Below are 26,342 nucleotides of genomic sequence, written 5' to 3' on the forward strand. Positions count from 1 at the left end.
TTGCCCATCACTAATTGCGATCCAGAAGGTGGTAGTGAGCTGCCTTCTTGAACCACTGCAGTCTCTGTGGCGTACATACATCCACAGTGCTGTTGGAAAGGGAGTTCCAGAATTTTTAACCCAGTGACAGTGAAGGAATGACGATACAGTTCCATGTCAGGAAGGTGTGTGACTTGGGAGGGGAATTTGCAGGTGGTAATATTCATGTGCATCTGCTGCCTTAGGTGTTAGACATCATGGGTTTGAAAGGTTTTGTCAAACAAGTTTTAGTGAGTTGCTCTAGTATAACCTGTAGATGGAACACATGGCTGCCACTGTGCTTTGGTAGTGCAGGAAGTGGATGCTGAAGGTGGGGGATAGAGTAGCTGCTTTGTCCTGAATATTTTGTTGAGCTTCTTAAATGTTATTGCAGCTGCACTTATCCAGTCAAGTGGAGAGTATTCTATCACATTCCTGACATGCGTCTTGTAGATGGCGGACAGGGTCTGGGGAGTCAGGTGGTGAGTTACTCAATGCAGAATTCCCAGTCTCTGACCTGCTTTTGTAGCCACAGTATTTATATGGCTAGTCCAGTTCAGTTTCTGATCAATTGTAATCGCCAGGACGTTGACTGTGGAGGACTTAGTGATGGTAATGCCATTGAATATCAAGGTGTGATGGTGAGATTCTCTCATTTTCGAGATGGTCATTGCTTGGCACTTGTGCGGGCTGAATGCTACTTGCCACTTATCAGCCCAAGCCTGAATGACTCCAGGTCATGCTGCAGATAAATACTTCAATGTCTGATGTGTCCCAAATGGTCATGCAGTCATCAGCAAACATTCCCACTTCCAACTTTATGATGGAAGGAAGGTCATTGGTGAAGCAGCTTAAGCTGTTTGGGCCTAGGATATTAACTATCTGGAGGAAATCCTGCAATGATATCGCGGGACTGAAATGATTGCCTTCCAACAACCACAACTATTTTCCTTTTCACTCGGGATGATTCTAACTAACAGAGTTATTCCCCTGATTCCCACTGATACCAGTTTTGCTAAGGCTCCTTGATGCCAAACTCAGTCAAATGCTACCTTGATGTCAAGGGCAATCACTCTCACCTCTCTGGAGTTCAGCTTCTTTGTTCATGTTTGAATCAGGGTAGTAATGTTTTTTGTAGACAGGCTGATGCCAGTGCTGTAGCTGGATGTGAAAATGCTTAGGTCTGTCCATCACTTGCTGCTTCTGCTATTTGGCAAACAGTCCTTGATGTGGCTTCACCAAGTTGACTTTCATGCTAGAATTTTACCATCCCATCCGCCACAGAAATCAGAGCAGGCGAGGGGCAGAAAATGGAAAGATCCATCGATCTCTGGTGGGATTTTGTGATTTTGGGACAAGCGAGACTGTGAATTCCCATCCTTACTGTTTAGATCTGCCAGGTGCTGCTCCTGGTATGCTGTTCTGCACACTTCATTGACCAGAGTTGATCGTCCAGCTTGATAGTAATGGTAGAATGGGATATATGCCAGGCCATGAAGTTACATGTTCTAGTTGAGTACAATTCTGCTGCTAATGGCCTACAGCACCTCATGGATGCCCAGTTTTGAGTTTCTAGATTGATTCGAAATCTATCCCATTTAGCACAACGGTAGTATCACATAACATGACGACGGGCATCCACAATGTGAAGATGGGACTTTGTCTCCACAAGGCTTGTACAATGGGCATTCCTATAAGTACCATCATGGACAGATGCATCTGTGATAGGTAGCTTGAGGAGAATGAGGTCAAGTAGGTTTTTCTCTCTTATTGTTTACAGCTTAGTCAGTAATGCTGCTACCAAGAAACTCTTGGTGATGGACATTATTTTGTGCCCTTACCACCTACAGTGGTTCTTCCATACAAATTAGGAGGAGTAAGCCACAGCCCCTCAAGTCTGTTCCACCAATCAATAAAATCATGGCTCATCATTTTGTAATCTCAGCTTCACATCCCCACCTGCCCTGATAACATTTCACCTTTTGTTTATCAGGAATCTACCTAGTGCTGCCTTAGAAATATTCAAAGACTCTGGGCAGGGTTTTCCAGCTGCGGTCACCCCAAGACGGGAAAATCCTGTCCGAGGTCAATGGACCTTTGCTTAGTCCATGTCACACCCGCTACGATTCCCATGATGAGTGGAACTGGAAAATTTCACTTTCTGCTTCCACTACCTTTTGAGAAGGAGAGTTCCAAAGTCTCATGATTCTTTGAGAGAAAACATCTCTCCTTATCTCTGTGAATCAGGTGGGTTCGACAGTGATATAAAAGCAAAATACTGCAGATGCTGGAAGCTGAAAATTGTGGAAGAACTCAGCCAGTTTGACAGCATCCACAGGGAGAGGAAAGCCAATGTTTCAAGTCTGTATGACTCTTTCTTAGGTTCGACAATGGGTAACCTGTCTACCTCACCAGGTTATCATCCAGGTTTAAAGTGGCAAATTACCCCCTCGCTCTTTTAATACATTTGCATTTCTGTGCATTATAAAAGAAAGAGATAATTACCCATCAGGAAATCTCTCCCTCTCTGGTTGTAATGAATTTCTCTTCATCACGACCATTCTATCCTCTCTTTCCAATGTTCACATACATCACAGTGGCAGTGCTGTTCCATACCTCCCAAAAGGCAAATAATGATTCAGTGTTCTTGGACCCAGAAACTAGGTTGTGACAAAGCCAAAATTGGTGGCATCTCTACAGGTTTCCTCTGCAAGTTGCACCCTTTCTGATGTTAGCAGGTTGAAAACCCTTGACCCCAAAATTTCACATCCTCAATTTGTAGCAAAAAGATTGGTAGACATTTGCTTCACGCTCGAGGGGGTAAAGGAGGCTGTAGAGTTATGTTCCATTTTGATAAAAGTTGTTATGTGCAGGTCAGTATTTAGGTAAGAGTTTTTCCTTTGCAGAAATTGGTGGTCCACTTTGGTAGGAATAATGGTAGGAAGGACTATTACTTACGTGGCGAAAAACTGCAGCAGGCGACGGTGCAAAGGGACCTCGGGGTCCTTGTGCATGAGTCGCAAAAACCCAGTTTGCAGGTGCAGCAGGTGGTCAGGAAGGCGAATGGGATGCTGGCCTTCATAGCGAGGGGGATTGAATATAAAAGTAGGGAGGTCTTGCTGCAGCTGTATAGGGCATTGGTGAGGCCGCAGCTGGAGTACTGTGTGCAGTTTTGGGCGCCACACCTGCGCAAAGATATTTTGGCCTTGGAGGGAGTGCAGAGGAGGTTTACTAGGCTGATACCGGAGTTGAGGGGGTTGAGCTATGAGGAGAGGCTGAATAAACTGGGCTTGTACTCGTTAGAGTTTAGAAGAATGAGGGGAGATCTCATTGAGACGTATAAGATGATGAATGGGATGGATAGGATAGAGGTGGAGAGACTCTTCCCGCTCAAAAAAGACAGTAGGACTAGGGGGCACAGCCTCAAGATAAAGGGGGGGCGGTTTAGAACGGAGTTGAGGAGGAACTTCTTCACTCAAAGGGTGGTGAATCTCTGGAATTCTCTGCCCGTTGAAGTGGTGGAGGCTGCCTCGCTAAATATTTTTAAGACGCGGGTTTTTGATAAGAGAGGGGATTAAGGGTTATGGGGAGAGGGCGGGAAAGTGGAACTGAGCCACGACAGATCAGCCATGATCTTGTTGAATGGCGGGGCAGGCTCGAAGGGCTAGATGGCCTACTCCTGCTCCTATTTCTTATGTTCTTATGTAATTGTAAATGTATTAACATAGAATGTCTTTGTCAAGTACTTCAAGTGAAATAACGAACAAAAAAAAATTCACAAATGTGTTTATGATGGGTTACATATAGTGACCAGGTGAACTCTTACCCCACTATTATAGTTAACAGCATTATACCTGATGAAAACTGGACTATGATCCGTCAGGATAATGAGCAATCTCAAGGCGTAAAGTGGCACTGGATCAGGTTCCATCAAAATCTGCTCATACCTGAAAGTAAAAAAAAATCTTAAGCAGAATGGAAATCAGCATGTCTTCCTTCTCTTCTGCTTCATGAGGTTCACTTGACTTACATATATATATGTCCTTCAAATTGAATGGACAAAATGTCTCTCCTCGCAGGCAGCGTATATTATCGTTACTGCATTTCCCAAGGGCAATGTGAAATAACTCCTCAGAGACCAGATTCCCTTTATTATAGTCACATCCCCCCTTTTTGCTGTTCGAAGGAAAACAACCCTAGCCTATAGGCAGCCTCTCTTCATAGATCCTCGCTGGATCCCAGGGAAGTGCCGGAAGATTGGAAAACGGCTAATGTTACGCCGTTGTTTAAGAAGGGTGGCAGGCAAAGGCAGGGAATTACAGGCCGGTTAGTTTAACGTCTGTTGTAGGTAAAATGTTAGAATCCGTCATCAAGGAGGAAATAGCGAGGCATCTTGAGGAGAACTGTTTGATAGAGCAGGCGCAGCACGGTTTCGTTAAGGGGAAATCGTGTCTGACGAATTTATTGGAGTTCTATGAGGATGTGTCTAGGGCGGTGGATAGAGGAGAGCCAGTGGATGTGGTCTTTCTTGATTTTCAGAAGGCGTTTGATAAGGTGCCTCACAAGAGGTTATTACAGAAGGTCAGGGGGCATGGAGTTGGGGGTAGGGTGTTAGCGTGGATAGGGGATTGGCTGTCAAATAAGAGGCAGAGAGTGGGGGTCAATGGGTGCTATTCGGATTGGCGGTTGGTGACTAGTGGAGTGCCCCAGGGGTTGGTGCTGGGGCCTCAGCTATTTACCATTTATATAGATGATCTGGAGGAGGGAACCGAGTGTATGGTGTCAAAATTTGCTGATGACACCAAGATTGGTGGAACGGCAAATTGTGCGGAGGGTGTGGAAAGTCTGCAGAAGGATCTAGATAGGCTGGGCGAATGGGCCAGGAACTGGCAAATGGAACTTAATGTTAGCAAGTGTGAAGTTGTCCACTTTGGTAGGAATAATGGTAGGAAGGACTATTACTTACATGGCGAAAAACTGCAGCATGCAACAGTGCAGAAGGACCTCGGGGTCCTTGCGCATGAGTCACAAAATCCCAGCCTGCAGGTGCAGCAGGTGGTCAGGAAGGCGAATGGGATGCTGGCCTTCATAGCGAGGGGGATTGAATATAAAAGTAGGGAGGTCTTGCTGCAACTGTACAGGGCACTGGTGAGGCCGCAGCTGGAGTACTGTGTGCAGTTTTGGTCGCCGCACTTACGCAAGGATATTTTGGCCTTGGAGGGAGTGCAGAGGAGGTTTACTAGGCTGATACCGGAGTTGAGGGGGTTGAACTATGAGGAGAGGCTGAATAAACTAGGCTTGTACTCGTTAGAGTTTAGAAGAATGAGGGAAGATCTCATTGAGACATATAAGATGATGAATGGGATGGATAGGATAGAGGTGGAGAGGCTCTTCCCGCTCAGAAAAGACAGCAGGACTAGAGGGCACAGCCTCAAGATAAAGGGGGAGCGGTTGAGGAGGAACTTCTTCCCTCAAAGGGTGGTGAATCTCTGGAATTCTCTGCCCATTGAAGTGGTGGAGGCTGCCTCGCTAAATATATTTAAGACACGGGTTGATAGGTTTTTGATAGGCAAGGGGATTAAGGGTTATGGGGAGAGGGCGGGAATGTGGAACTGAGACACGACAGATCAGCCATGATCTTATTGAATGGCGGGGTAGGCTCAAAGGGCTAGATGGCCTACTCCTGTTCCTATTCCTAATGTTCTTATGTTCTTATAGCTGAAATGCTCCAACCCAGGCAACATCCTGGTGAATCTTCTCTGCATCCTTTCTAGTGTAGTCACATCCTTCCTATAGTGTGATGAACAGAACTGTACACAGTGTTCAAGCTGTGGCCTAGCAAGCATTTTATACAACTTCATCAAAACCTTGCTGCTCTTATAATCTATACCTTGGGTAATAAAGGCTAGTATCCCATATGGCTTCTCAACCACCTTACCACTTACCCTGGTGCCTTCAAGGGTCTTTGGACATGCACCCCAAGGTCCCACTGGTCCTCTGTACCTCCTAGTATCCTACCATTCATTGTTCATTCCCTTGCCTTGTTAGTTCACCCAAAGTGCATCACTTACACTTTTCAGGGTTAATTTTCATTTGCCATTGTTCTGCCCATCTGACCAGCCCGTCTGTATCATCCTAAAATCTAAGGTTTTCCTCCTCACTGTCTACCACACCCCCAATTTTCGTGTCATCTGTAAACTCACTGATTATACCTCACACATTCATGTCTAAATCATTAATGTACACTGCAAACAGCAAGGGATCCAGCATTGATTCCTGCAGTGCACCACTGGACACAGGCTTCCAGTCACCAAAACTGGAGGATGCAACTGACGCAACAATTTAAAATCAGCACTCCATCAGAATGTACTATTCTTAATGTAAAAATGAGAACTTCTCCAAGGAAGCGTACTCAGATCCAACCTAGAAGTTTATCCTCAGTTGAACCTGGGATGGGGAGGGGTGGTTGAAACAGTTTGGAAATTTTGTGTACGAGTATAAATTTTGCTATCTGTTGTTCTCACCAGGGTGACTGAAGTTGGGTTTGAATTCCCTGCTTGCTAACAGTTTGTTTTGTTTTGAAAATGAAATGAAGTTGCTTTTTGCCCTAGTGCTAGAACACGCTGCTACTGGAGAAAAGAAATTCAAGACATAACAAAAAAAATTAATTTGCAAATGACCAACAGATGATGTTTGAAAGAAAAGTCCTGTTTAGATTAAAAAGATGCTCATGTTCATTGCAGACTTCAAAGTATTGTAGAGTTCTAACTATTGGAACCTGCACCAAATGTAGCGAGAAAAGTCAAAACATGTGAGAATGGGCATTTCCCAGATCCCTCAATAAATATATCCTATGCCTTCAGTGCCTGCATCACTGCTTCAAGCAGTTTTACACATCTGTTTTCTTGAACTTCGTTCAATATTTTAATCATTTTTAAGTTAATTGTTGCACATACTTATTTATTCTTTCAGTACAGGTCTCTACATTTTGGATTTAGGATACTTTAACTGACAAGAGTTGCTTTCAACGGGCTCCTATAAGGACTACAGACCAAATGTCTTTTATCCATAAATCCAAAAATCATATGCATCCAAAAATCAAACTTTTTTTAACCTCATCAATCTTTTTTTTTGTTTTTATTCCAATTCAGTCAAATCAAATCCAATTCAGAGTTGAGACATTCCTGATCCAAGCTAAGACAGGGCTCTCACCTCCTGTCTTGGGCTTGATCTACATGATCCAAGCTGATTGGAGTAGGCATAGTTCCTCCTCCAAGGTTTGATCTCATTTGCATCTTAGCCAAAAGGCCGAGATGCCGCTTTCAAAAATTACTTCAAATGAAGCTAAAATGTAACCTAATGACTTCAATCAAGGACAGCATGTCGATACTACATTTGATCTTAGTCAAAAGGCTGAGAAGCGATCAGCATGGGAAGTATGTGACCTGAGCTGACACACCCGAGACAACACTAACCTCGCCAGACATTACTGTTCCATGCTACACCACTTTTCTAGCCATTTTACTTAGTTTAGACGACAGCTAGCCTAGGCTTCGGCCATTGTAATGCAAGTATCCTTAGGCCTTTGTGTGGGTATCTGAAAACTGAAATTATCTGTAATCCAAAATGCAATCGGCCCCTAGGTTTCAGACAAAGGATACCCAATCTGTAGCATTTATCTAATCGAATACATTAATTACGTTACTTAGAAGGTTGAAGTCTACAATCTAACTTCAATCATGAAAGTCAATTTTAATCCTGTTCATCAAATGCAAATAATCCTTGTTAACAGCTGGTGGGGGGTGGGGGGGGGGGGTGGTCTGTGGTTTGGAAGAAGGCCATAGGATGTGGTTGTCTGGTTTTTAATAATTAAGGGCATTTTAAACAGTTGTATTTTCTGTGTGCCCCTTAACCGGCAACTATGTGAGAAGGTGAACTTTGAGTATTGGAATTTCTCATTAGCTCAACCAGAACTCTACAGTGGACGGCACAGTGGTTAGCACTGCTGCCTCAGAGCGCCAGTGACCTGGGTTCGATTCCCAGCTTGGGTCACTGTCTGTGTGGAGTTTGCATGTTCTCCTCATGTCTGCGTGGGTTTTATCCGGGTGCTCCAGTTTCCTCCCACAGTCTGAAAGGCGTGCTGGTTAGGTGCATTGACCTGAACAGGTGCCGGAATGCGGCGACAAGGGCAATTTCACAGTAACTTCACTGCACTGTTAATGTAAGCCTTACTTGTGACTAATAAATAAACTTCAACTTTAAATAGGTTCACAGCTGCACTTGCTTTTTCACCTTAAAGTCTGCAGCCTTCACTACTTGCGAGTTTTTTAAAAAACTAGTTAAAATAGCTGCTAAGCAAAGGCAGGAGTCTTTGTTTAGCGTACAGTGTCTGGTGAATCCTGTTTCTCATCTTAGAACTTCTTTGATTATTTTTACTATTTTTAAGATGAACAACCTACCCCCTTGAAATTGCAGGGTTATCGAGGGAGGAAAGAAAGATTCGGGGCCAGAATTCTGCTCCTGAGACAGGTAGCTCGTGCTGGGAAATTACCTGGCTTGGGGTATCCACCTCAGAATAAAGTACCCTGATTGGCATGAGTTTCATTCTGGGGTTGGGTGCAGGACGGAGTTAGGCCTTTCACCCCCAGATGCATGTTAGAGACGGCCACAGAGACAACTTAACAGCTCACCTCCATTCTCTGCAGCTTCATCCCAGTTGTCTTGTTAAATATTAGGCCTTTTGGCCCTCACACACCCATAACAACACATGCCAAGTTAGTGTTTTCCATCCTCCTCCATGATCATTTATAGCTCCCATGCCAACTTAATGTTAACTTATGCCAGCCCACTCACTGAGACTTTTAACCAGCCCCCTGTCAGCATTCGACTATCCCCCTTCCCACCTCCAATCTGCATTTGGAGTGGCGGTGAGAATTGGGTCTAGTTCCAGCTCCATCCCACATCTACTCCCCCTGGAGGAGTGAATATCCTGCCATTCAGGTCAGTATCTCCTGGAGCTGCCACAATGAATTGGGAAATTTCCTGACTCCAGCTGCCAGACTCTCAGAGCACAAATCCGGGTCTCAATCTACCGGCTCAGAGGCAGGAATGGCACCAATACAGTCGAGCTTATTAACACTCTTGGAGGTGCTTGGTTGGAGGGCGAGAGTTCTGATCTATGTAATGCTCCAGTCAAGTTAGGATAACAATGTTTCCTAATCTGTAGTGGAATTTAAGGTGGTTGCATAAGCCACCAAATCGTTAAGTAGCGTACCTCCCACTAAAACAAAGAAATTTATAGCACAGGAACAAGCTCTTCGGCCCTCCAAGCCTGCACTGATCATGCTGCCTGGCTTAACTAAAACCCTCCTAGCCTTTCAGAGACCATACCTCTCTATTCCCATCCTATTCAAGTATTTGTCAAGATGCCCCTTAAAACTCATTATCGTATCTGCTTCCATTACTTCCCCCGGCAGTGAGTTCCAGGCACACAGCACCCTCTGTGTAAAAAACTTGCTTCATACATCTCCTTTAAACCTTGCACCTCGCCTCTTAAACCTATGCCCCCTAGTAATTGACTCTTCCACCCTGGGAAAAAGGTTCTGACTATTCACTCTGTCCATGCTCCTCATAATCTTGCAAATTTCTATCCGGTCGCCCCTCAACCTCTATCATTCCAGTGAGAACAAACCAGGTTTCTCCAACCTCTCTTCGCAGCTAATGTCCTCCATACCAGGCAACATCCTGGTAAATCTTTTCTGTACCCTCTCCAAAGCCTCCACATGTTTCTGGTAGTGTGGGGCATAGAATTGAATGCTATATTCCAAGTGTGGCCAAACTAAGGTTCTATAAAGCTGCAACATGGCTTGCCAGTTTTTAAACTCATAGCCCCTGCCGATGAAGGCAAACATGCCATATGCTTTCTTGACTACCTTCTCCATTTGCATTGCCACTTTCAGTGAGCTGTGCACCTGTACACCTAGATCCCTCTGCCTATCAATACACTTAAAGATTCTGCTATATGCTGTATATTTCCTCTCTGTATTAGACCTTCCAAAATGCATTACCTCACTGTTTTCTGTTTTCAATCCAACCACTCTTGAGACACACAAGGAATTTCTCCATAACTGATGTCAACAGACAAACAAGGTAGAAAGGAAGATTCCTGTCAGGATATTTGTACTGACAGGAAGATGGTTGAAGTGAGTTCATAATATTCATAGAAATCCTACAGTACAGAAAGAGGCCATTTGGCCCATCGAGTCTGTAGCGGCCACAATCCCACTCAGGCTCTAACCCCTTATCCCTCCTATTGAAAATAGGGAATATGTGAAATAAAAAGCAATGCCCCTAAATTATTTCTTTTCATTTAAAAAATAGTCAGTTTGAAACTTCTATTGCATCGTTTGAATCTTTGATGATTCCAAAATACAGCAATCGAAGGGAAGTTTTTTAAAAAAATAATTTCAACATATGAACATGTAGTATGAGGAGATGAGCTAAGTTCCAAGTTGCAGTAGTCACTTACTGAGGGAGCAGTGATTCCCGGAATAGGGTTAGCAATTTGCTGTTTGTAGCAAGATTCTCCCCTTTCTCTCCTAACACAGCTTCATGGTTTGCCACGAGAGACATGGTTTCTGACAGTAACCGCAAGCTGAAGATCCGCCACTCCACTGAAACGGCACACACGAACATGAAAGGGTTAAACATTTTCCACACAAAAAAACATAAATGAAGAGCAGAGTTGATGGAAGTTTTAATTATTACTGTGTTCTTCTTTTCTGGCAAGTCTTACCATTCTGACTAAGTACGAGGGAAACCAAGGGTGGGAGAATGCAGTCAACAATCTGAAAACCAGAAAGAAGCAGAGATTAAAGGAAAATGTGTGGTGATGTTGACCATTATTAACTCAGAGGCAACATTTACTAAAATGCAGCATATTACACACATTAGTATTTACTTTGATGTGTCATTTTTGGCCAATTTCCATCACCATTTCTTCTTCTCCTTGAAGGTACTGTCTCTTGCTGTGATACGATTTTGCAGACATGTGGCACCCTTCACCAGAGTGGTCACTATTAACGCAAGAGCTAACACAGCGAGTGTCAGCAGTGGTTGCATGTGGTGTCTTGGCACAACTGAGCTCCCATCTCATCTAATCCTCATGAAATCATCAACTTCAGGAAACATAATGAAGGACATGCCTCTAACTACATCTGCAGTGATGAAGTGGAAATGGTCGAGAGCCTCAAATCATCAACAATCTGTCCTGGTCCCTCCATGCCAAAACTATAGTTAAGAAAGCTCACAAAAGCCTCTAATTTCTGAGAAGGCTAAGGAAATTCGGCATGTCTGCTATGTTTTACAACAATTGAACCACAGAAAGCATCCTTTCCAAATGTATCACAGCTTGGTATGGCTCCTGCTTTGACCAAGACCACAAGAAACTACAAAAGGTTGTCAACGTAGCTCAGTCCATCACGCAAACCAGCCTCGCATCCATTGACTCTGTCTATACTTCCCACTGCCTTGGAAAAACAGCTAGCATAACCAAGGACCCCATGCACCCTGGACAGACTCTCTTCCACCTTCTTGCATTTGGAAAAAGATACAAAAGTTTGAGAACACGTACTAACCGACTCAAGAACAGCTTCTTCTCTGCGGCCATCAGACTCCTGGGTGGACCTACCATATATTAAGCTGATCTTTCTCTTCACCCTATCTGTAACTGCAATACTATATTCTGCACCCTCTGTTTTCCTTCTCCCCTATGTGCTCTACAAAAGATATGTTTTGTCTATAAAGCATGCAAGCACTGCTTTTCACTGTATCCCAATACATGTGACAATAATAAGTCAGATCAAATCAACTCCTCAGCCAGGCTCACTCATTTATCCAACTGGATAGATATTAGACATTTCCCTTCCTTGCTCCATCGCTGAGGGAGTCAAGACCCCTTGCAGCATCCGACTGGCACCCAATCCAAGATCTGATAGCATGTTGACTTATAACTGGGTGTTGCAGATCTCTCACCTGCTCCAGAAATAGCCTGATTTCTATTGCCAATAATTTTGATGGAAAGTTAATTTTGCAACTGGGTGACAGGATTAAAAGCTACCCCTCTGCTCCTTCAGCTGGAGCACTGCAGCAGTTTCAAGCAGGCAGGAGATCAATGGGGTCAACTTACTTGATTGCAAAGTCTTATCATACTATCTTATTCACTTTTTCTTTGATATTGTGTCAATTTTCCATCAGCAATATCAACATCAGACTGAAATACTGCAATGGCTTGGGTTCACAGGAAAGGGGGAGGTAGGAAGACAAAATCTTATCAATCCTAAATGCAGCTCTTATAAATTACTGGAAAATATTTGCACCATCGTCATTCTCAGGCTTTTTATAGTGATTTTTATAGTGTTGCTATTAGAATAATTAGCATAAATGTCCGTAGCTCAATGAAGAAAAATTTAGGCTTTTGCCTGTACGCAAAGAAAAAAACAGTTTAGCAATTCTTTTTCTCGAACATGCTATCAGATGGGCTACTCAGCATCAACATGACACAGTAGACAGGATAAGCATCAGCCTTTTTCTCCTAGTTTCTAGTTTCTCCCCGTAACCGAGGCTCTGTTTCCTCTTCTCTTTCTCCTTTTCACTTTATTTCCATCTATACGATTCTGTACTACTTATTTAGTGTCTCATCCCATCAGTCCACATTCTACTGACTGACAGATACAATGTTAACAAGACTCTTTGATCAGCTGCAACACTTTGAAGTTGGTGCCATTTATCAGAGCAGCAACTCCAATCTGCAACACTCATTACAGTGGGGAGAGAGGTCCATTTAACCAATTCACCATCCGAGAACAGAGAGAAGCCAAGGGAGGCTGAATTTTGATTATATGACAAAGGGAGGACTGAGCTGGATGAAAAGTTAATGCAATTGGATGGATTTGGTTAGTTTAGGTGCACAAAGTTCAAGAACTTTGTTTAAATAAAGCCCATTGAAGCTGTCTGAATCCATCAATAAGCACAGCGTACCCCACTTAAAATAAATATGCTTGCTGTTCCAGTATTAACTTTTTGATTCTCTGTGTAAACAGTCTGTTCAGTGCAGGTATTAAAGGAAGCCATCCATTTCAACTCACATTGACAAATGAAACACAATGATGAGGTCATTCAATATAGTATGTAAATTTTACATAACAACCTTTACTAAAAGCTCAGCAAACTGATTGGGACTTCTCTTATCAACAACAACTTGCGTTTATATAAAATTTTTAAAATGTTAAAACATCCCTGGAGCTTAACTTGGTGTAATTAGGCCAATATTTATATTTTAATTTGATTTATTATTTCACATGTGTATTAGCATATAGTGAAAAGTATTGTTTCTTGCGCTGTACAGACGAAGCATACAGTTCATAGAGAAGGAAACGAGACAGTGCCGAATGCAGTGTTACAGTCATAGCTAGGGTATAAAGAAAGATCAACTTAATGCAAAGTAGGTCCATTCAAAAGTCTGATGGCAGCAGGGAAGAAGCTGTTCTTGAGTCAGTTGATACGTGGCCTCAGACTTTGGTATTTTTTCTTGACAGAAGAAGGTGGAAGACAGAATGTCCAGGGTATGTGAGGTCCTTAATTATGCTGGCTGCTTTTCCGAGGCGCGAAGTGTAGACAGAGTCAACGGATGGGAGGCTGGTTTGCGTAATGGACTGGGCTTCATTCATGACCTTTTGTAGTTTCTTGTGCAATCTTACTAGCCATTTACACCCCATTACTGCTGCAAGTGCGAATGGGGAATTTGGCTCTCAGCCAAGTCTCCGTTCACTGTACCAGGACCAGAATGTCCCGCCAGTGTAAAAGGCCGGAAGATTCCACTCATAGTGTCAATTCACTAGGCCTTTACCAATGATGGTGGGTCACTTGTAGGTTGCAACCTCAATATTTATAGCTGACTTTACAGTCAGTAACTGCTGGTAATATTACAGAAGATTTGATTTGATTGCGCCAAAGAGGAAGACAATAGGATAGGCCACTCATTCGGTCAAAATGGTAGGTCTTAAAGAGGTAAGGAGTGATGAGACCATTATTGAAGATGAGAATTTTAAATTTTGGTGGAACAGGAGACAATGCAGGTCAATAATAGAACTTGATCCCTGTTAGGTTACATACAGCAGAGATTTGGTTGAGCTCAGATTTATGAAAGACGGGAGTCCAACCAGATCAGTATTGGAATAGTTGCATGTCTTAACTAATCCAAGTAGAACTACGTTTGTGGTTTATCAAAAGCACTTTGGGCTTACTTGAAATTAAAGGAATCTTATAACTGTTTGTGACTTAAAGATGGTCAGATTTAAAAACAAATTGAAACCTTACTGTACTAGTTAATCATCAGGCAGCCTGTTTTCGCAGTGAGGTGGCGTTCAAGCTGAGGGTTTTCACATTAGTCTTGGTTAATAATACTCAACAATTTGTCACACAGTACATGCTACTTTTCCTTGTTGTACAGCTAGAACAATTAATGTGTAGCAGAGCCCCACAGTTCAAAAGGGTTCCAAGTTTGAAATTTCACCGGGGCGTTACAGCTTGTTTCAGTACCCAGAGGGAACCCAGGGTTCCTGCTCCTAGTTGCCATCCAGTGACCCCTGTTGGAGAGCACACTGTGTGGACATTGGATGAAGACGGCAGCAGGCTTGAGTGTTGATCTCTCCTGCCTGCCCATCCTCCTCTCCACACTGAATAGACTGGCAACACCCATTATTCTCCCAGTGAGAGCAGACAGACCATCACTCAGTTGAGACAATAATGGACCCATACCTTATTGATCATCACTGCCTCCAGAAGGCAGCGAACAAAACAGGATACAAAGGATGCATGTTCTTCCACCTGTTACCACATCAATTTGTTTTAAAATTGTCCTGATGTTTTAAAAATCCTTCAAATGTGCTTGAACTTTCAGCCCCATTAACACATTTGCAGTTTTCTGAATTTCTTTAAAAAGGTGTACAAAATTCAATAATTACAGAAATAACATAATAAAAACCAATTTACCATTCAGCACCTGAAAATTTCTGATTTGACGAAGGGGGAGGTAATAGGATTGGTAAACTTTGTCACATAATTCCCCAAACTTGGCAACTCTGTCCTCCTCCAAGGTGAGATACTCAATTGCTGTCAAACAATCTACTAAGCAGCAATGCATGGAACTAAACAAATTTGTTGCGGCCAAGGCAGTGATATGAACTTCTGGGATCCAAATCTTTGAACAGTAAAACTTGTACACTTATTGCTCCAATAATATATTTCTGCAAGTTGAGGCAGATTTTCTTTTTAAGGTTATTGGGAATAATCCAATGTTATACACAGCAACCATCAATTTCACATGAGCCAGCATTTTGCAGGCCCAGTGGAGATGACAGCATTTACTAATGAACATCAGTGACACTCAATATCCAAGTTATGCTGCTTTTGGAAGTGATTCTTGCTGCTACCACACTAGGTGGGAATTCTTGTGGAAACAGGAATTCACACCTAAATTACAAAGTTGCAATCACATCCATTAGCAGTAGGATGCCAGCAGGGGAAGCAAGTAGATAGGAATGAAGAGGGAGAAGAAAGCAAAAATGGAAATAAAATTGGAAAGAAAAGTAAATAAGGAGTGAAGGGCAATGGAACAGGGTAGAAATTACTGGCAAATATGAAAAAACGAGGAGATGAAAAATGATAGCATTGTAAGGGACAGAGAGGAGTGAAATTGGATGACAATAAAATGGAATAGGAAGGAGGGAATATTTGGGAATGATAGGGAAAAGGGAGGGAGAAACAGTAAATGGATAGGAGAAATGGAGGCTTTGGAAGGAGAATGGGTGAGTGACAACATTAACTGAAGGGGAGAAGAAAAATCAGCTAGGAGCCAAGGGGAGTAAAAGAATGTCAATTAGGGGATAGAATAATTGAGGTTTGGGGTGGGTAGAAGAATAGTATCAACATGTAGTGGGTTGAAAAGGGAGAAACTACTGAATTAAATAAAGTTTGGGGGAGGGGCAATAGGTGGGTGTCGAGAGGAGAGTATGAGGCGAATGAGGTGAGGTTGTATTGTGTGGAGGAAGAATATAAGATTGAACTGATGAAGGAAAAACTGCCAATAGTGACTGAATTTATTGAAGGAAAAGAATATCTTTGTGAAAGTATGGTGAGTAGATGGAGAACACTGTGGGGCTAGGTCTGATGGAGTAAAAAGTCTTTATGATTTGTGAGGAGGAATTGGATGCGTGGGATTAACTGTTGAAGTAACATTTGGGGAAGCGATTATGTGGTTGAAATTTCAAATGTGGCTTTGTTTTACTTAGGATTAAAAATTGATCCATTGTCAGTTGTGAAGTGTAAAATGAATGAGTGTGCAAGATATTTAATATAAAAATTCAATATTTTCCAAGGTAGTAAGCAATACATCACTTTGAATTGCACCATAAATTTTGTGCTTTCACGATTTCATGTTCTTATGTTTCTTTTCCTACAATACAAGCAAAGCTTAAGTACCAAATCTATTGTAGCTATATTTTTAAGTCATAGAGAGCTGCTCTTAATTTTTAGCTGCTGAAAGGGATTTTCCAGCTTTTCTGAAGCACTTTTGCTTGTACTCCTTATTGGAGTGCGTGCAAACAACTGGCAATGAAAACTTAAGTGGAAATTACACAGGGCAATTAAATGTGTAAGCACTGAAGAACATCCAAAGCGCGGGACAACTGCTTTGTGCAAGCACATTAGAAAACATATCAGAGGAGAAATTAAACATTATTATGCTCATCTTGCCATCATAAAATGGGCACAATGATAATTGATTTAGAAGCACAGTAGTAGCCTATACCAATTTACAAGTTTGGGCCAATGTAAAATTCATTAGGGCTTTTTTAAAAATCGGATCCTGAATGTGGCCTAATAAGAGCATAAATCTTAGGCCCTGGCGGGTGACTTGTGACTGTTTCAGGCATGTTGTTAAATTCCTCAAGAGTATTTGAAATTTGCCTCCACCACACTCTCCTTCCCCACCTTGGCCTTGTATACCTTTGCAGTCAGCAAGTTGTTGAGTTACATCTGGCAAGCACCAATTCACAAATAGTATTAAAACTAAGGTCCAAGGCTAATTTCCGCTTGAGACTCAGTCCACTCAGCTTGGACTGGAACTTAATGTAGTCATACACATAGAGGAGTGTCATAATGCTGCAGCTGTATAGGGCATTGGTGAGGCCGCAGCTGGAGTACTGTGTGCAGTTTTGGGCGCCACACCTGCGCAAGGATATTTTGGCCTTGGAGGTTTACTAGGCTGATACCAGAGTTGAGGGGATTGAGCTATGAGGAGAGGCTGAATAAACTAGGCTTGTACTCGTTAGAGTTTAGAAGAATGAGGGGAGATCTCATTGAGACGTATAAGATGATGAATAGGATGGATAGGATAGAGGTGGAGAGACTCTTCCCGCTCAAAAAAGACAGTAGGACTAGGGGACCCAGCCTCAAGATAAAGGGGAGGTGGTTTAGAACGGAGTTGAGGAGGAACTTCTTCACTCAAAGGGTGGTGAATCTCTGGAATTCTCTGCCCGTTGAAGTGGTGGAGGCTGCCTTGCTAAATATTTTTAAGAAGCTGGTTGATGGGTTCTTGATAAGAGAGGGGATTAAGGGTTATGGGGAGAGGGCGGGAAAGTGGAACTGAGCCACGACAGATCAGCCATGATCTTATTGAATGGCGGGGCAGGCTCGAAGGGCTAGATGGCCTACTCCTGCTCCTATTTCTTATGTTCTTATAATGCATTTCTACCCTGACATATTAATGGGTGAAGAAAGTCTTCTTATACTGGTGAAGATAGAAGTTATTATAAATATAACTCAATGGATAGATTTTAACTATTGAATTGCAGACTGGCAGAACATATCAACCAGACACCCAGTGGTGCCAGTGATGAGGCTTGGTCCTTTTGAAGACTAGATATCATTGCTATATGATCAGTGCTCACTAGGCAGCAAATAGAAATCCCATTAGAGATCAACATGTCTGACATCAAATATGGAGAGTAGGGGGTTGGGTGAATTGTTCATGGAAGAGGTAAAACTGGTTTAGCAATGACCTATATTAATTTTCTGGGATCTTGAACTTTTCTTCCCTTGCACTTTTACTTCTGATTTTGTGATATTGGTTGGATCTTACCAAAAAAAGTGTCAGGATCTGACTGAAAACCAGTGTGTTTCTTTCTAGAGGAACAGGCAGATTTTCTCTCCAGTCCTTACGGCACTTTGTTAGACAAAAAGGAAGGACGTATTTCACACTGTCATTTTCCTTCATTTTGAGGATGGGGTCTAAAGACATGGGCAAAGCCCAGCTCCACAGAGATTGGGACGCTGCTTTTAAAGGGCGCCCTCATTCCACCATGGAGGTATTGGGTCTTCCGCCCCCACCAACCCACCCCAAACAGTCATGATTGACAACTGCCTCTTTCACCTTCCCCCCTATTCCACATCATCTCCAGCACCTCATTCTCACCACCCCTCCAATCACTGGCATCCCCCCGCCATTACAGTTGGTATCTCAATCTCCTCCCCACCATGCTGGGATCCCCCTCTCGCCCCGCCATTATCACAGGCATCCCCCCCGCTGCCTCAATCAACGCCGGCATTTCCTCCATACTTCAGTGCGCACTCTCTCCCCATGACACATATATGAAACCCTCTCCCTCATTACGAGGCTCTGCCCTTACACTACCCATTTGCACAGGTTGGCACTGTGCCAATCTATGAATCGGGGCAGTGCCAGGGGCCAGTGCCCAGGCACATCTGTTTCCCCCAGGGGTGATACTCCCCTTTGCCCCACAGGGATCCCCACCACAGTTTAAGGTCTGGGTGAACCTGTAGTAAACCTCACTGATGTGACGCCACATTGGCATGGTTTGAAAATATGGCGAAGGGGGAAAATATGGTGAGAGGTGCTGATAATTATATTAAAATTTGTTCAAATACATTAAAATGAGGTTCTCCTACTTTGTGAGTGTGAACCTCACAATGTCTTTTAAAAAGCATTTAGATAGCTACATGGGTATGTCAGGTATAGAGGGATATGGGCCAAATGTGGGCAATTGTGATTAGCTTAGGGGTTTTAAAAAAAGGTGGCATGGACAATTTGGGCTGAAGGGCCTGTTTCCATGCTGTAAACCTCTACGACTCTATGTACTTCTTGTTTATGTTGTGTAGATTGTATGGTACTAGAACTCTGCGATTTTTTATCCATCTTCTCATCTTATAATCCTGGCATTTATTGTGATGGATTTTTTCACCTTATATCTTTTACTACAATTATGGTTAAAGTGAGTAGTGCTATTGGAAGCAGATAGACAGGTGGTTTAATATGGTGGTAGTGGATAGGGTCCTATGAATCCTCACATAGAACACAGAACATAACAGCGCAGTACAGGCCCTTCGGCCCCCAATGTTGTGCCAATCTAAAGCCCACCTAACCTACACCATTCCAATATTATCCTTATGTTTATCCAATGACAATTTAAATGCTCTTAATGTTGGTGAGTCCACTACTGTCGCAGGCAGGGCATTCCACGCCCTTACTACTCTCTGACATCTGTCCTATATCTATCACCCCTCAATTTAAAGCTACGTCCCCTTGTGCTAGCCATCTCCATCTGAGGAAAAAGACTCTCACTGTCTACCATATCTAATCCTCTGATCATCTTATATGCCTCTATTAAGTCACCTCTTAACCTTTGTCTCTCTAATGAAAACAGCTTCAAGTCCCTCAGCCTTTCCTCATAAGATCTTCCCACCATACCAGGCAACATCCTGGTAAATCTGCTCTGCACCCTTTCCAATGCTTCCACATCCCTCCTATATTGCGGTGACCAGAATTCTGCACAACACTCCTAGTGCAGCCGCACCAGAGTTTTGTACAGCTGCAACATGATCTCGTGGCTCTGAAACTCAATTCCTCTACCAATAAAAGCTAACATACCGTATGCCTTCTTAACAACCCTATCAACCTGGGTGCCAACTTGCAGGGATCTATGCACATGGACACCGAGATCTCTCTGCTCATCGACACCATCAAGTATCTTACCATTAGCCCAGTACTCTGTATTCCTGTTACTCCTTCCAAAGTGAATCACTTCACACTTTTCCGCATTAAACTCCATTTGTCACCTCTCAACCCAGCTATTTCCTCTGTAACCTGCAACATCCTTCTGCACTGTCCACTACCCCATCGACTTTAGTGTCATCTGCAAATTTACTAACCCATCCTTCTACACCCTCATCCAGGTTATTTATAAAAACGACAAATAGCAGTGGCCCCAAAACAGATCCTTGCAGTACACCACTAGTAACTGAACTCCAGGATGAACATTTGCCATCAACCACCACCCTCTGTCTTCTTACAGCTAGTCAATTTCTGATCCAAACCGCTAAATCACCCTCTATCCTATGCCTTTTGCAACAGCTTACTGTGGGGAAACTTATCAAACACTTTACTGAAATCCAAATACACCACATTAAATGCTTTACTCTTATCCACCTCGTTGGTCACCTTCTCAAAGAACTCAATAAGGTTTGTGAGGCACGACCTACCCTTCATAAAACCATGTTGACTATCCCTAATCAAATTATTCCTTTCTAGATGATTATAAATCCTATCTCTTAAATCCTTTCCAAAACTTTGTCCACAACAGAAGTAAGGCTCACTGGTCTATAATTACCAGGGTTGTCTCTACTCCCCTTCTTGAACAAGGGGACAACATTTGCTACCCTCCAATCTTCTGGCACTATTCCTGTAGACAATGACGACATAAAGATCAAAGCCAAGGGCTTTGCAATCTCCTCCCTGGCCTCCCAAAGAATCCTAGGATAAATCCCATCCAGCCCAGGGGACTTAACTATTTTCATACTTTCCAGAATTGCTAACACCTCCTCCTTATGAACCTCAATCCCGTCTAACCTAATAGCCTGCATCTCAGTATTCTCCTTAACAACAGTATCTTTTTCCTGTGTGAATACTGATGAAAAATATTCACGATGTGGAGATGCCGGCATTGGACTGGGGTAAACACAGTAAGAAGTCTCACAATACCAGGTTAAAGTCCAACCGGTTTATTTGATAATAAACCCACAAGCTTTCGGAAATGCTGTTCCTTCATCAGGTGTGTGGAAGGTTCTGATCACAGAAGGGCATGTAAAGGCACACACAGTTTACAGAATACTGATTAGAATGCAAGTCTTTACAGCTAACCTGCTATTCAAGTTTTAAAGATGCAGACAATGTGAGTGGAGATAGCATTAGGCATACGTTAAAGCGATGTGCATTGTCTCCAGACAGGACAGTAAGCAAGATTTTGCAAGCCCAGGCAAGTCGTGGGGGTTACATATAATGCGACATGAACCCAAGATCCCGGTTGAGGCCGTCCTCAAGTGTGCAGGGACTTGGCTATCAGTCTCTGCTCAGCGAGCCTGCGCTATCGTGTGTCGTGACAGCCGCCTTGAAGAACACTTACCTGAAGATCAGAGGCCGAACGCCCGTGACCACTGAAGTGTTCGCCAACAGGAGGGGAACAGTCTTGCCTGGTGATTGTTGAGCAATGTTCATTCATCCATTGTCATAGCGTCTGCATGGTCTCCCCAATGTACCATACTTTGGGACATCCTTTCCTGCAGCGTATTAGGTAGACAACGTTGGCCGAGTTGCAAGAGTATTTACCGTGTACCTGGTGGATGGTATTTTCACGTGAGATGATGTCATCTATGTCGATGATCTGGCATGTCTTGCAGAGGTTGCTGTGGCAGGGTCGTGTGGTGTTGTGGTCACTGTTCTCACACTTCTTGCCTTCAAATAACCGCACAACCTCAAACAGACCATTGTTCGCAGCAAACTACCCAGCCTTCAGAACAGTGACTACAACATCACACAACCCTGCCACAGCAACCTCTGCAAAACATGCCGAATCATCGACATGGATGACATCATCTCACGGGAGAACACCATCCACCAGGTACACGGCACATACACTTGCAAAGCGGCCAACATTGTCTACCTAATACAGGAAAGGATGTCCCAAAGCATGGTACATGGGGGAAACCATGAAGATACTACAAGAGAACACCATCCGCCAGGTACACAGCACATACTCTTGCAACTCGGCCAATGTTGTCTACCTAATGCAGGAAAGGATGTCCCGAAGCATGGTACATTGGGGAGACCATGCAGACGCAGCGACAACAGATGAATGAACATCACTCGACAATCACTGTTCCCTTCCTGTTGGAGAAAACTTCAGTGGTCATGGGCATTCGGCCTCTGATCTTCAGGTAGGCATTCTCCAAGACGGCCTTCACAACACACGACAGTGCAGTCACTGAGCAGAGACTGATAGCCAAGTTCCGCACATGAGGACAGCTTCAACCTGGATCTTGGGTTCATGTTGCACTATCTGTAACTCTTATGACTTGCCTGGGCTTGCAAAATCTCACTTACTGTCCTGTCTGGAGACAATACACATCTATTTAACCTGTGCCTAATGCTATCTCCATTCACACTGTCTGCATCTTTAAGACTTGAATAGCAGGTTAGCTGTAAAGACTTGCATTCTAATGAGTATTCTGGAAACTGTGTGTGCCTTTATATGCCCTTCTCTGATCAGAACCTTCCACACACCTGATGAAAGAACAGCGTTGACGAAAAATATTTACAGCAGGTGAGGAAAATGGGTTCACCTATTTTTTGTACTCCAGTTGTTTTAGGCTTATAGAATCTCTGATTGACTCCTGGTATGTAACAGACAGACTATATATCCTGGGAAAAGATGTTGCATTACATTGTTGGCGCTTCCAAGGTGGCTGGGGATGGGGGAAGCATCCTTTGGTGCACAGCCAAGTGTGGCACGAAAATCCTTGGTGATTTAACCACTATTTTGTCTGTGCTAATATCCTGTATTTTTTATGGCTAAATAAGCAATGGCAGTGGCTACTTTAAAGACATAAGTTCTGTAGCTTTGTCGCTGTTATCCCGCCAGCTGAGTTGTGCCCTTCTGAGCCAATTGTGGCAGCAATCTGTTACCCCCCCCCCCATCAGTCAATATATCCTTTCACTACTTGTATGATGGGAGGCACTGGATGCAATGAATAATCCAAACCTATTGTACTGCTATATTTTTCTTCTATTTCTTTCTACATGTACTTATCAGCCTTTTGGCTAAGATTAAGTGTTGTATCGACATGCTGCGCTTGGTTGAAGTCATCAGGTTACATTTCAGCTTCATTTGAAGCAATTTTTTAAAGCAGCATCTCGGACATTGAATAAGATGCAAATGAGATCAAGCTTGGAGAAGGAGCTATGTCTATTCCAATCAGCTTGGATCATGTCAGCTTGAATCAAGAATGTCTCAACTTGTTGAGACTCTGAATTGGACTTGATTGGATTGAATTGGAATAAAAAAAAGAAAATGATCGTGCTCTGCTGTATCAATTTTTGACAGTTTGTTGTGTTATTAGTAAAAAATGAAAAATCCTTAACAAAAATACATTTTTTATAAAGGGCTGATGGATTAGATCATGTGAGCCCAATGGCCACCCAGCATTAGGCCTTCCAAATAAGGCAAAGGAGTGAGACAGAGGCTTTTCATTGCCACATTTCATTCCTACTGGAAATCCACGGCTAAGTGAGCGAACAATATTGGTTTTCTCAAGTGGGAATCTCCTTTCACAAATATATTCTCACTTAATGAATGTCTTAACACTTGTTTATTCAATTTCACATTTCTCCTCTGCTGTGTGCTTCAGGTTTCTAGTTCTAAATAAGGTAGGAATAAGCAGAGACAGATTAAGCAGGAACAGTGTTCAAATGTCAGTGTTATACCAGCATTTATGAGTCAACATATAAAATGTACTTCAAACAGTTTAATGTAGGAGATGACTGGTGTAAGTACTGGATCCAGAAGGACATCTTTCTATATATACTATGGTCAGAACGCTGCACTCAACATACATTTCTCATGAAAGTCACCAATCTGAAATGTCAACTCTGTTTCTCTCTCCACTGGTGCTGTCAGACCTATTACGTATTCCCAGTATATTCTGTGTTAATTTCAATCACTCTGGATATTTGTTGAGAAACCTAGGAGCATACCCCAGACTGCAATCCCAGGACAGGGGCGTGCAATTACCAGGCCAGTGAGCTACCACTACAAGCTGTAATAAGATGGCATGGTGGCACTGCTGCCTTCACCGCGCCAGGGACCCCAGTTCAATTCTGGCCTTGGGTGACTGTGTGAACTTTGCACATTCTCCCCTTTCCTGCGTGGATTTCCTTTGGGTGTCCTGTTTCCTCTCACATTCCAAAGATGTGCAGATTAGGTGGACTGGCCATGCTAAATTGTCCCTTAGTGTCCAAAGATGTATAGGTTAGATGGATTAGCCCTGGTAAATGTGTGGGGTTACAAGGAAGGGTAGTGGGGTGGTGGAAGAGGGTCTGGGTAAGATACTCTGTCAGAGAGTTGGAGCAGACTCGATGGGCCAAATGGCCTTTTCTGCACTGTAGGAATTCCAAAGTTCTATGATAAAGTGCATTCCCTTGCTGTAGTAAAGTGCAATCTTCCCTACAATAAACACATGGCAGAAACACACGTGGGATATAGCCCCCTCAGATTTATATCTGATGCAAACTACCAACAAATTCACAACAAATTCAAATGTGTTCAATTTCAAATACAACAAATGTATGAAGCTCGAGGAGTAAAATAACTATCACTGGAAAATCTAGGTTATTGAAATATGAAGAACATGAGTAAAATTTATAACAGTTTTTGAAATGGATTTTTAAGAAGGAAAAGAAGCTTTGTCACAGCACATTATGAAGCATCAACTTTGCACCATATTCCTCGGAGAGCTTAAACCATGTTCAATATTCTGGAGTTTCAGTACTAATTGGAAGAGAATCTAGTTATCCCCAAGTGTCACAGCATTCTTTATAAACACAATTTTAGCTAAAAGCCAGAGATACTTTGGCTGGAGAAAAGTTGCAAGTGCACAAACTTCATTATCGTGTAAATTACCATCAATAATTTCACTTGTCTCCTGATTCTCATGCAAAACCAGTATTTTTTGATTATGTTCCAGGAGCTGTCTTTGCTCCAACATTAAATGAGGGGAATTCTCAGGAGGTCAAAGGGTTGCTTTGAGAGATGATTATTTTGGCAGCAGGCCAAAAGCCATGCATCATGAAATCCACCGGGAGACGACCTAAATGAACACAGTTGGGCTGGATGTTTTAATTGAGTACATTTCATGTATAAATTTTAATTTGCTCAAGTGCAACCTTAGAAACGGTTTTTATTCTGTCTTTAAAATGTGCTTGACTACATAACATTGAAATGAAAACAGTAGGCAATTTTGTGCACATTAATAAGAAACTGGAATCCAGACTGCAAAATACTTGAAAAGTGGATCAATTAAAAACTTGCCAACAATGAATTGATATTGGTTACTCTTGGATCTCATTTCTATGGCAAATCCTGCAATTCCTTTCACCTTTGTGTGTGATGACCCACAACTGTATTTGTTATTCCTCCAATACTAAATTCTACCCTTTTCTAATTCTAAGAGATGGTCAGAATTCTCAGCTTCATGCAAAGAATAAATAAATCATTTTATTTGCATTTAATCGGTCATCGACAGACATGGGTTTCAGTTCTGAAGAAAGTTCATCAACCTGAAATGTCAACTTTGCTCCACAGATGCTGCCAGACTTGCTGAGTATTTCCAGAATTTTCAGTCTTTAATTCAGATTCCTAGAAACAATGCAAACCAGGGATTGAGTTTTCGAGCCATTCTGATATGCATGACTGGAACATTCCTGGTGTGCTTCGTAGTGTGAATTGTTGTGCCTTTAAGGAATGTATTTTAATCATTTCCTTTGCAGAATTTTGTCGGCACCGTGTTGTCTGCAGCTGATGCTCTCTAATTGTTACTGAAACAATATCATGGACATCATGCTGATTTTAATCTGGCCTAATACAGTGTTCTGGGGTTTTAATGGTCCTATGGGACAGTTTATGTCATGTGGTTGGGGCAGTTATGCTTCACAGGAAAGTTCAATTTTTAGTTTTGCTTTTCAGTGGCAGCTTGAAGTGGAGGGAAGCAACAGTACTTTTGCCCTCTGTCTAAAATTTTTAGTTTCATTTTCTTAGTTGCTGCCAGAGCTGGTGGAATAAGGCAGTGCATGTCTCTCTTTCTTTCTCAGGGGCTTTTTGGAAAGTTCCAGGACTGGGAAACCTCAGAGATTTGATCCA

General features: G+C 42.7%; 1 protein-coding gene across 4 annotated transcripts in view; it reads right to left on the bottom strand.

Moving 5' to 3' along the window:
* The window catches only part of ulk4 (unc-51 like kinase 4), a 390,892-nt gene that overhangs the window by 174,911 nt on the left and 189,639 nt on the right, over window positions 1-26,342 (bottom strand). For all 4 annotated transcript variants that reach the window (XM_080201895.1, XM_080201896.1, XM_080201897.1 and 1 more), the window contains exons 28-30: window positions 10,814-10,865; window positions 10,547-10,691; window positions 3,873-3,965 (exon numbers count right to left, since the gene is read on the bottom strand). In XM_080201895.1, the coding sequence (XP_080058021.1) occupies window positions 3,873-3,965; window positions 10,547-10,691; window positions 10,814-10,865 (290 nt within the window). The remainder of the gene's footprint in view (window positions 1-3,872; window positions 3,966-10,546; window positions 10,692-10,813; window positions 10,866-26,342) is intronic.

The sequence above is a fragment of the Carcharhinus amblyrhynchos genome, chromosome 2 (genome assembly GCF_965287045.1).
Source record: "Carcharhinus amblyrhynchos chromosome 2, sCarAmb.v2.hapA, whole genome shotgun sequence".
Taxonomy (NCBI): domain Eukaryota; kingdom Metazoa; phylum Chordata; class Chondrichthyes; order Carcharhiniformes; family Carcharhinidae; genus Carcharhinus; species Carcharhinus amblyrhynchos.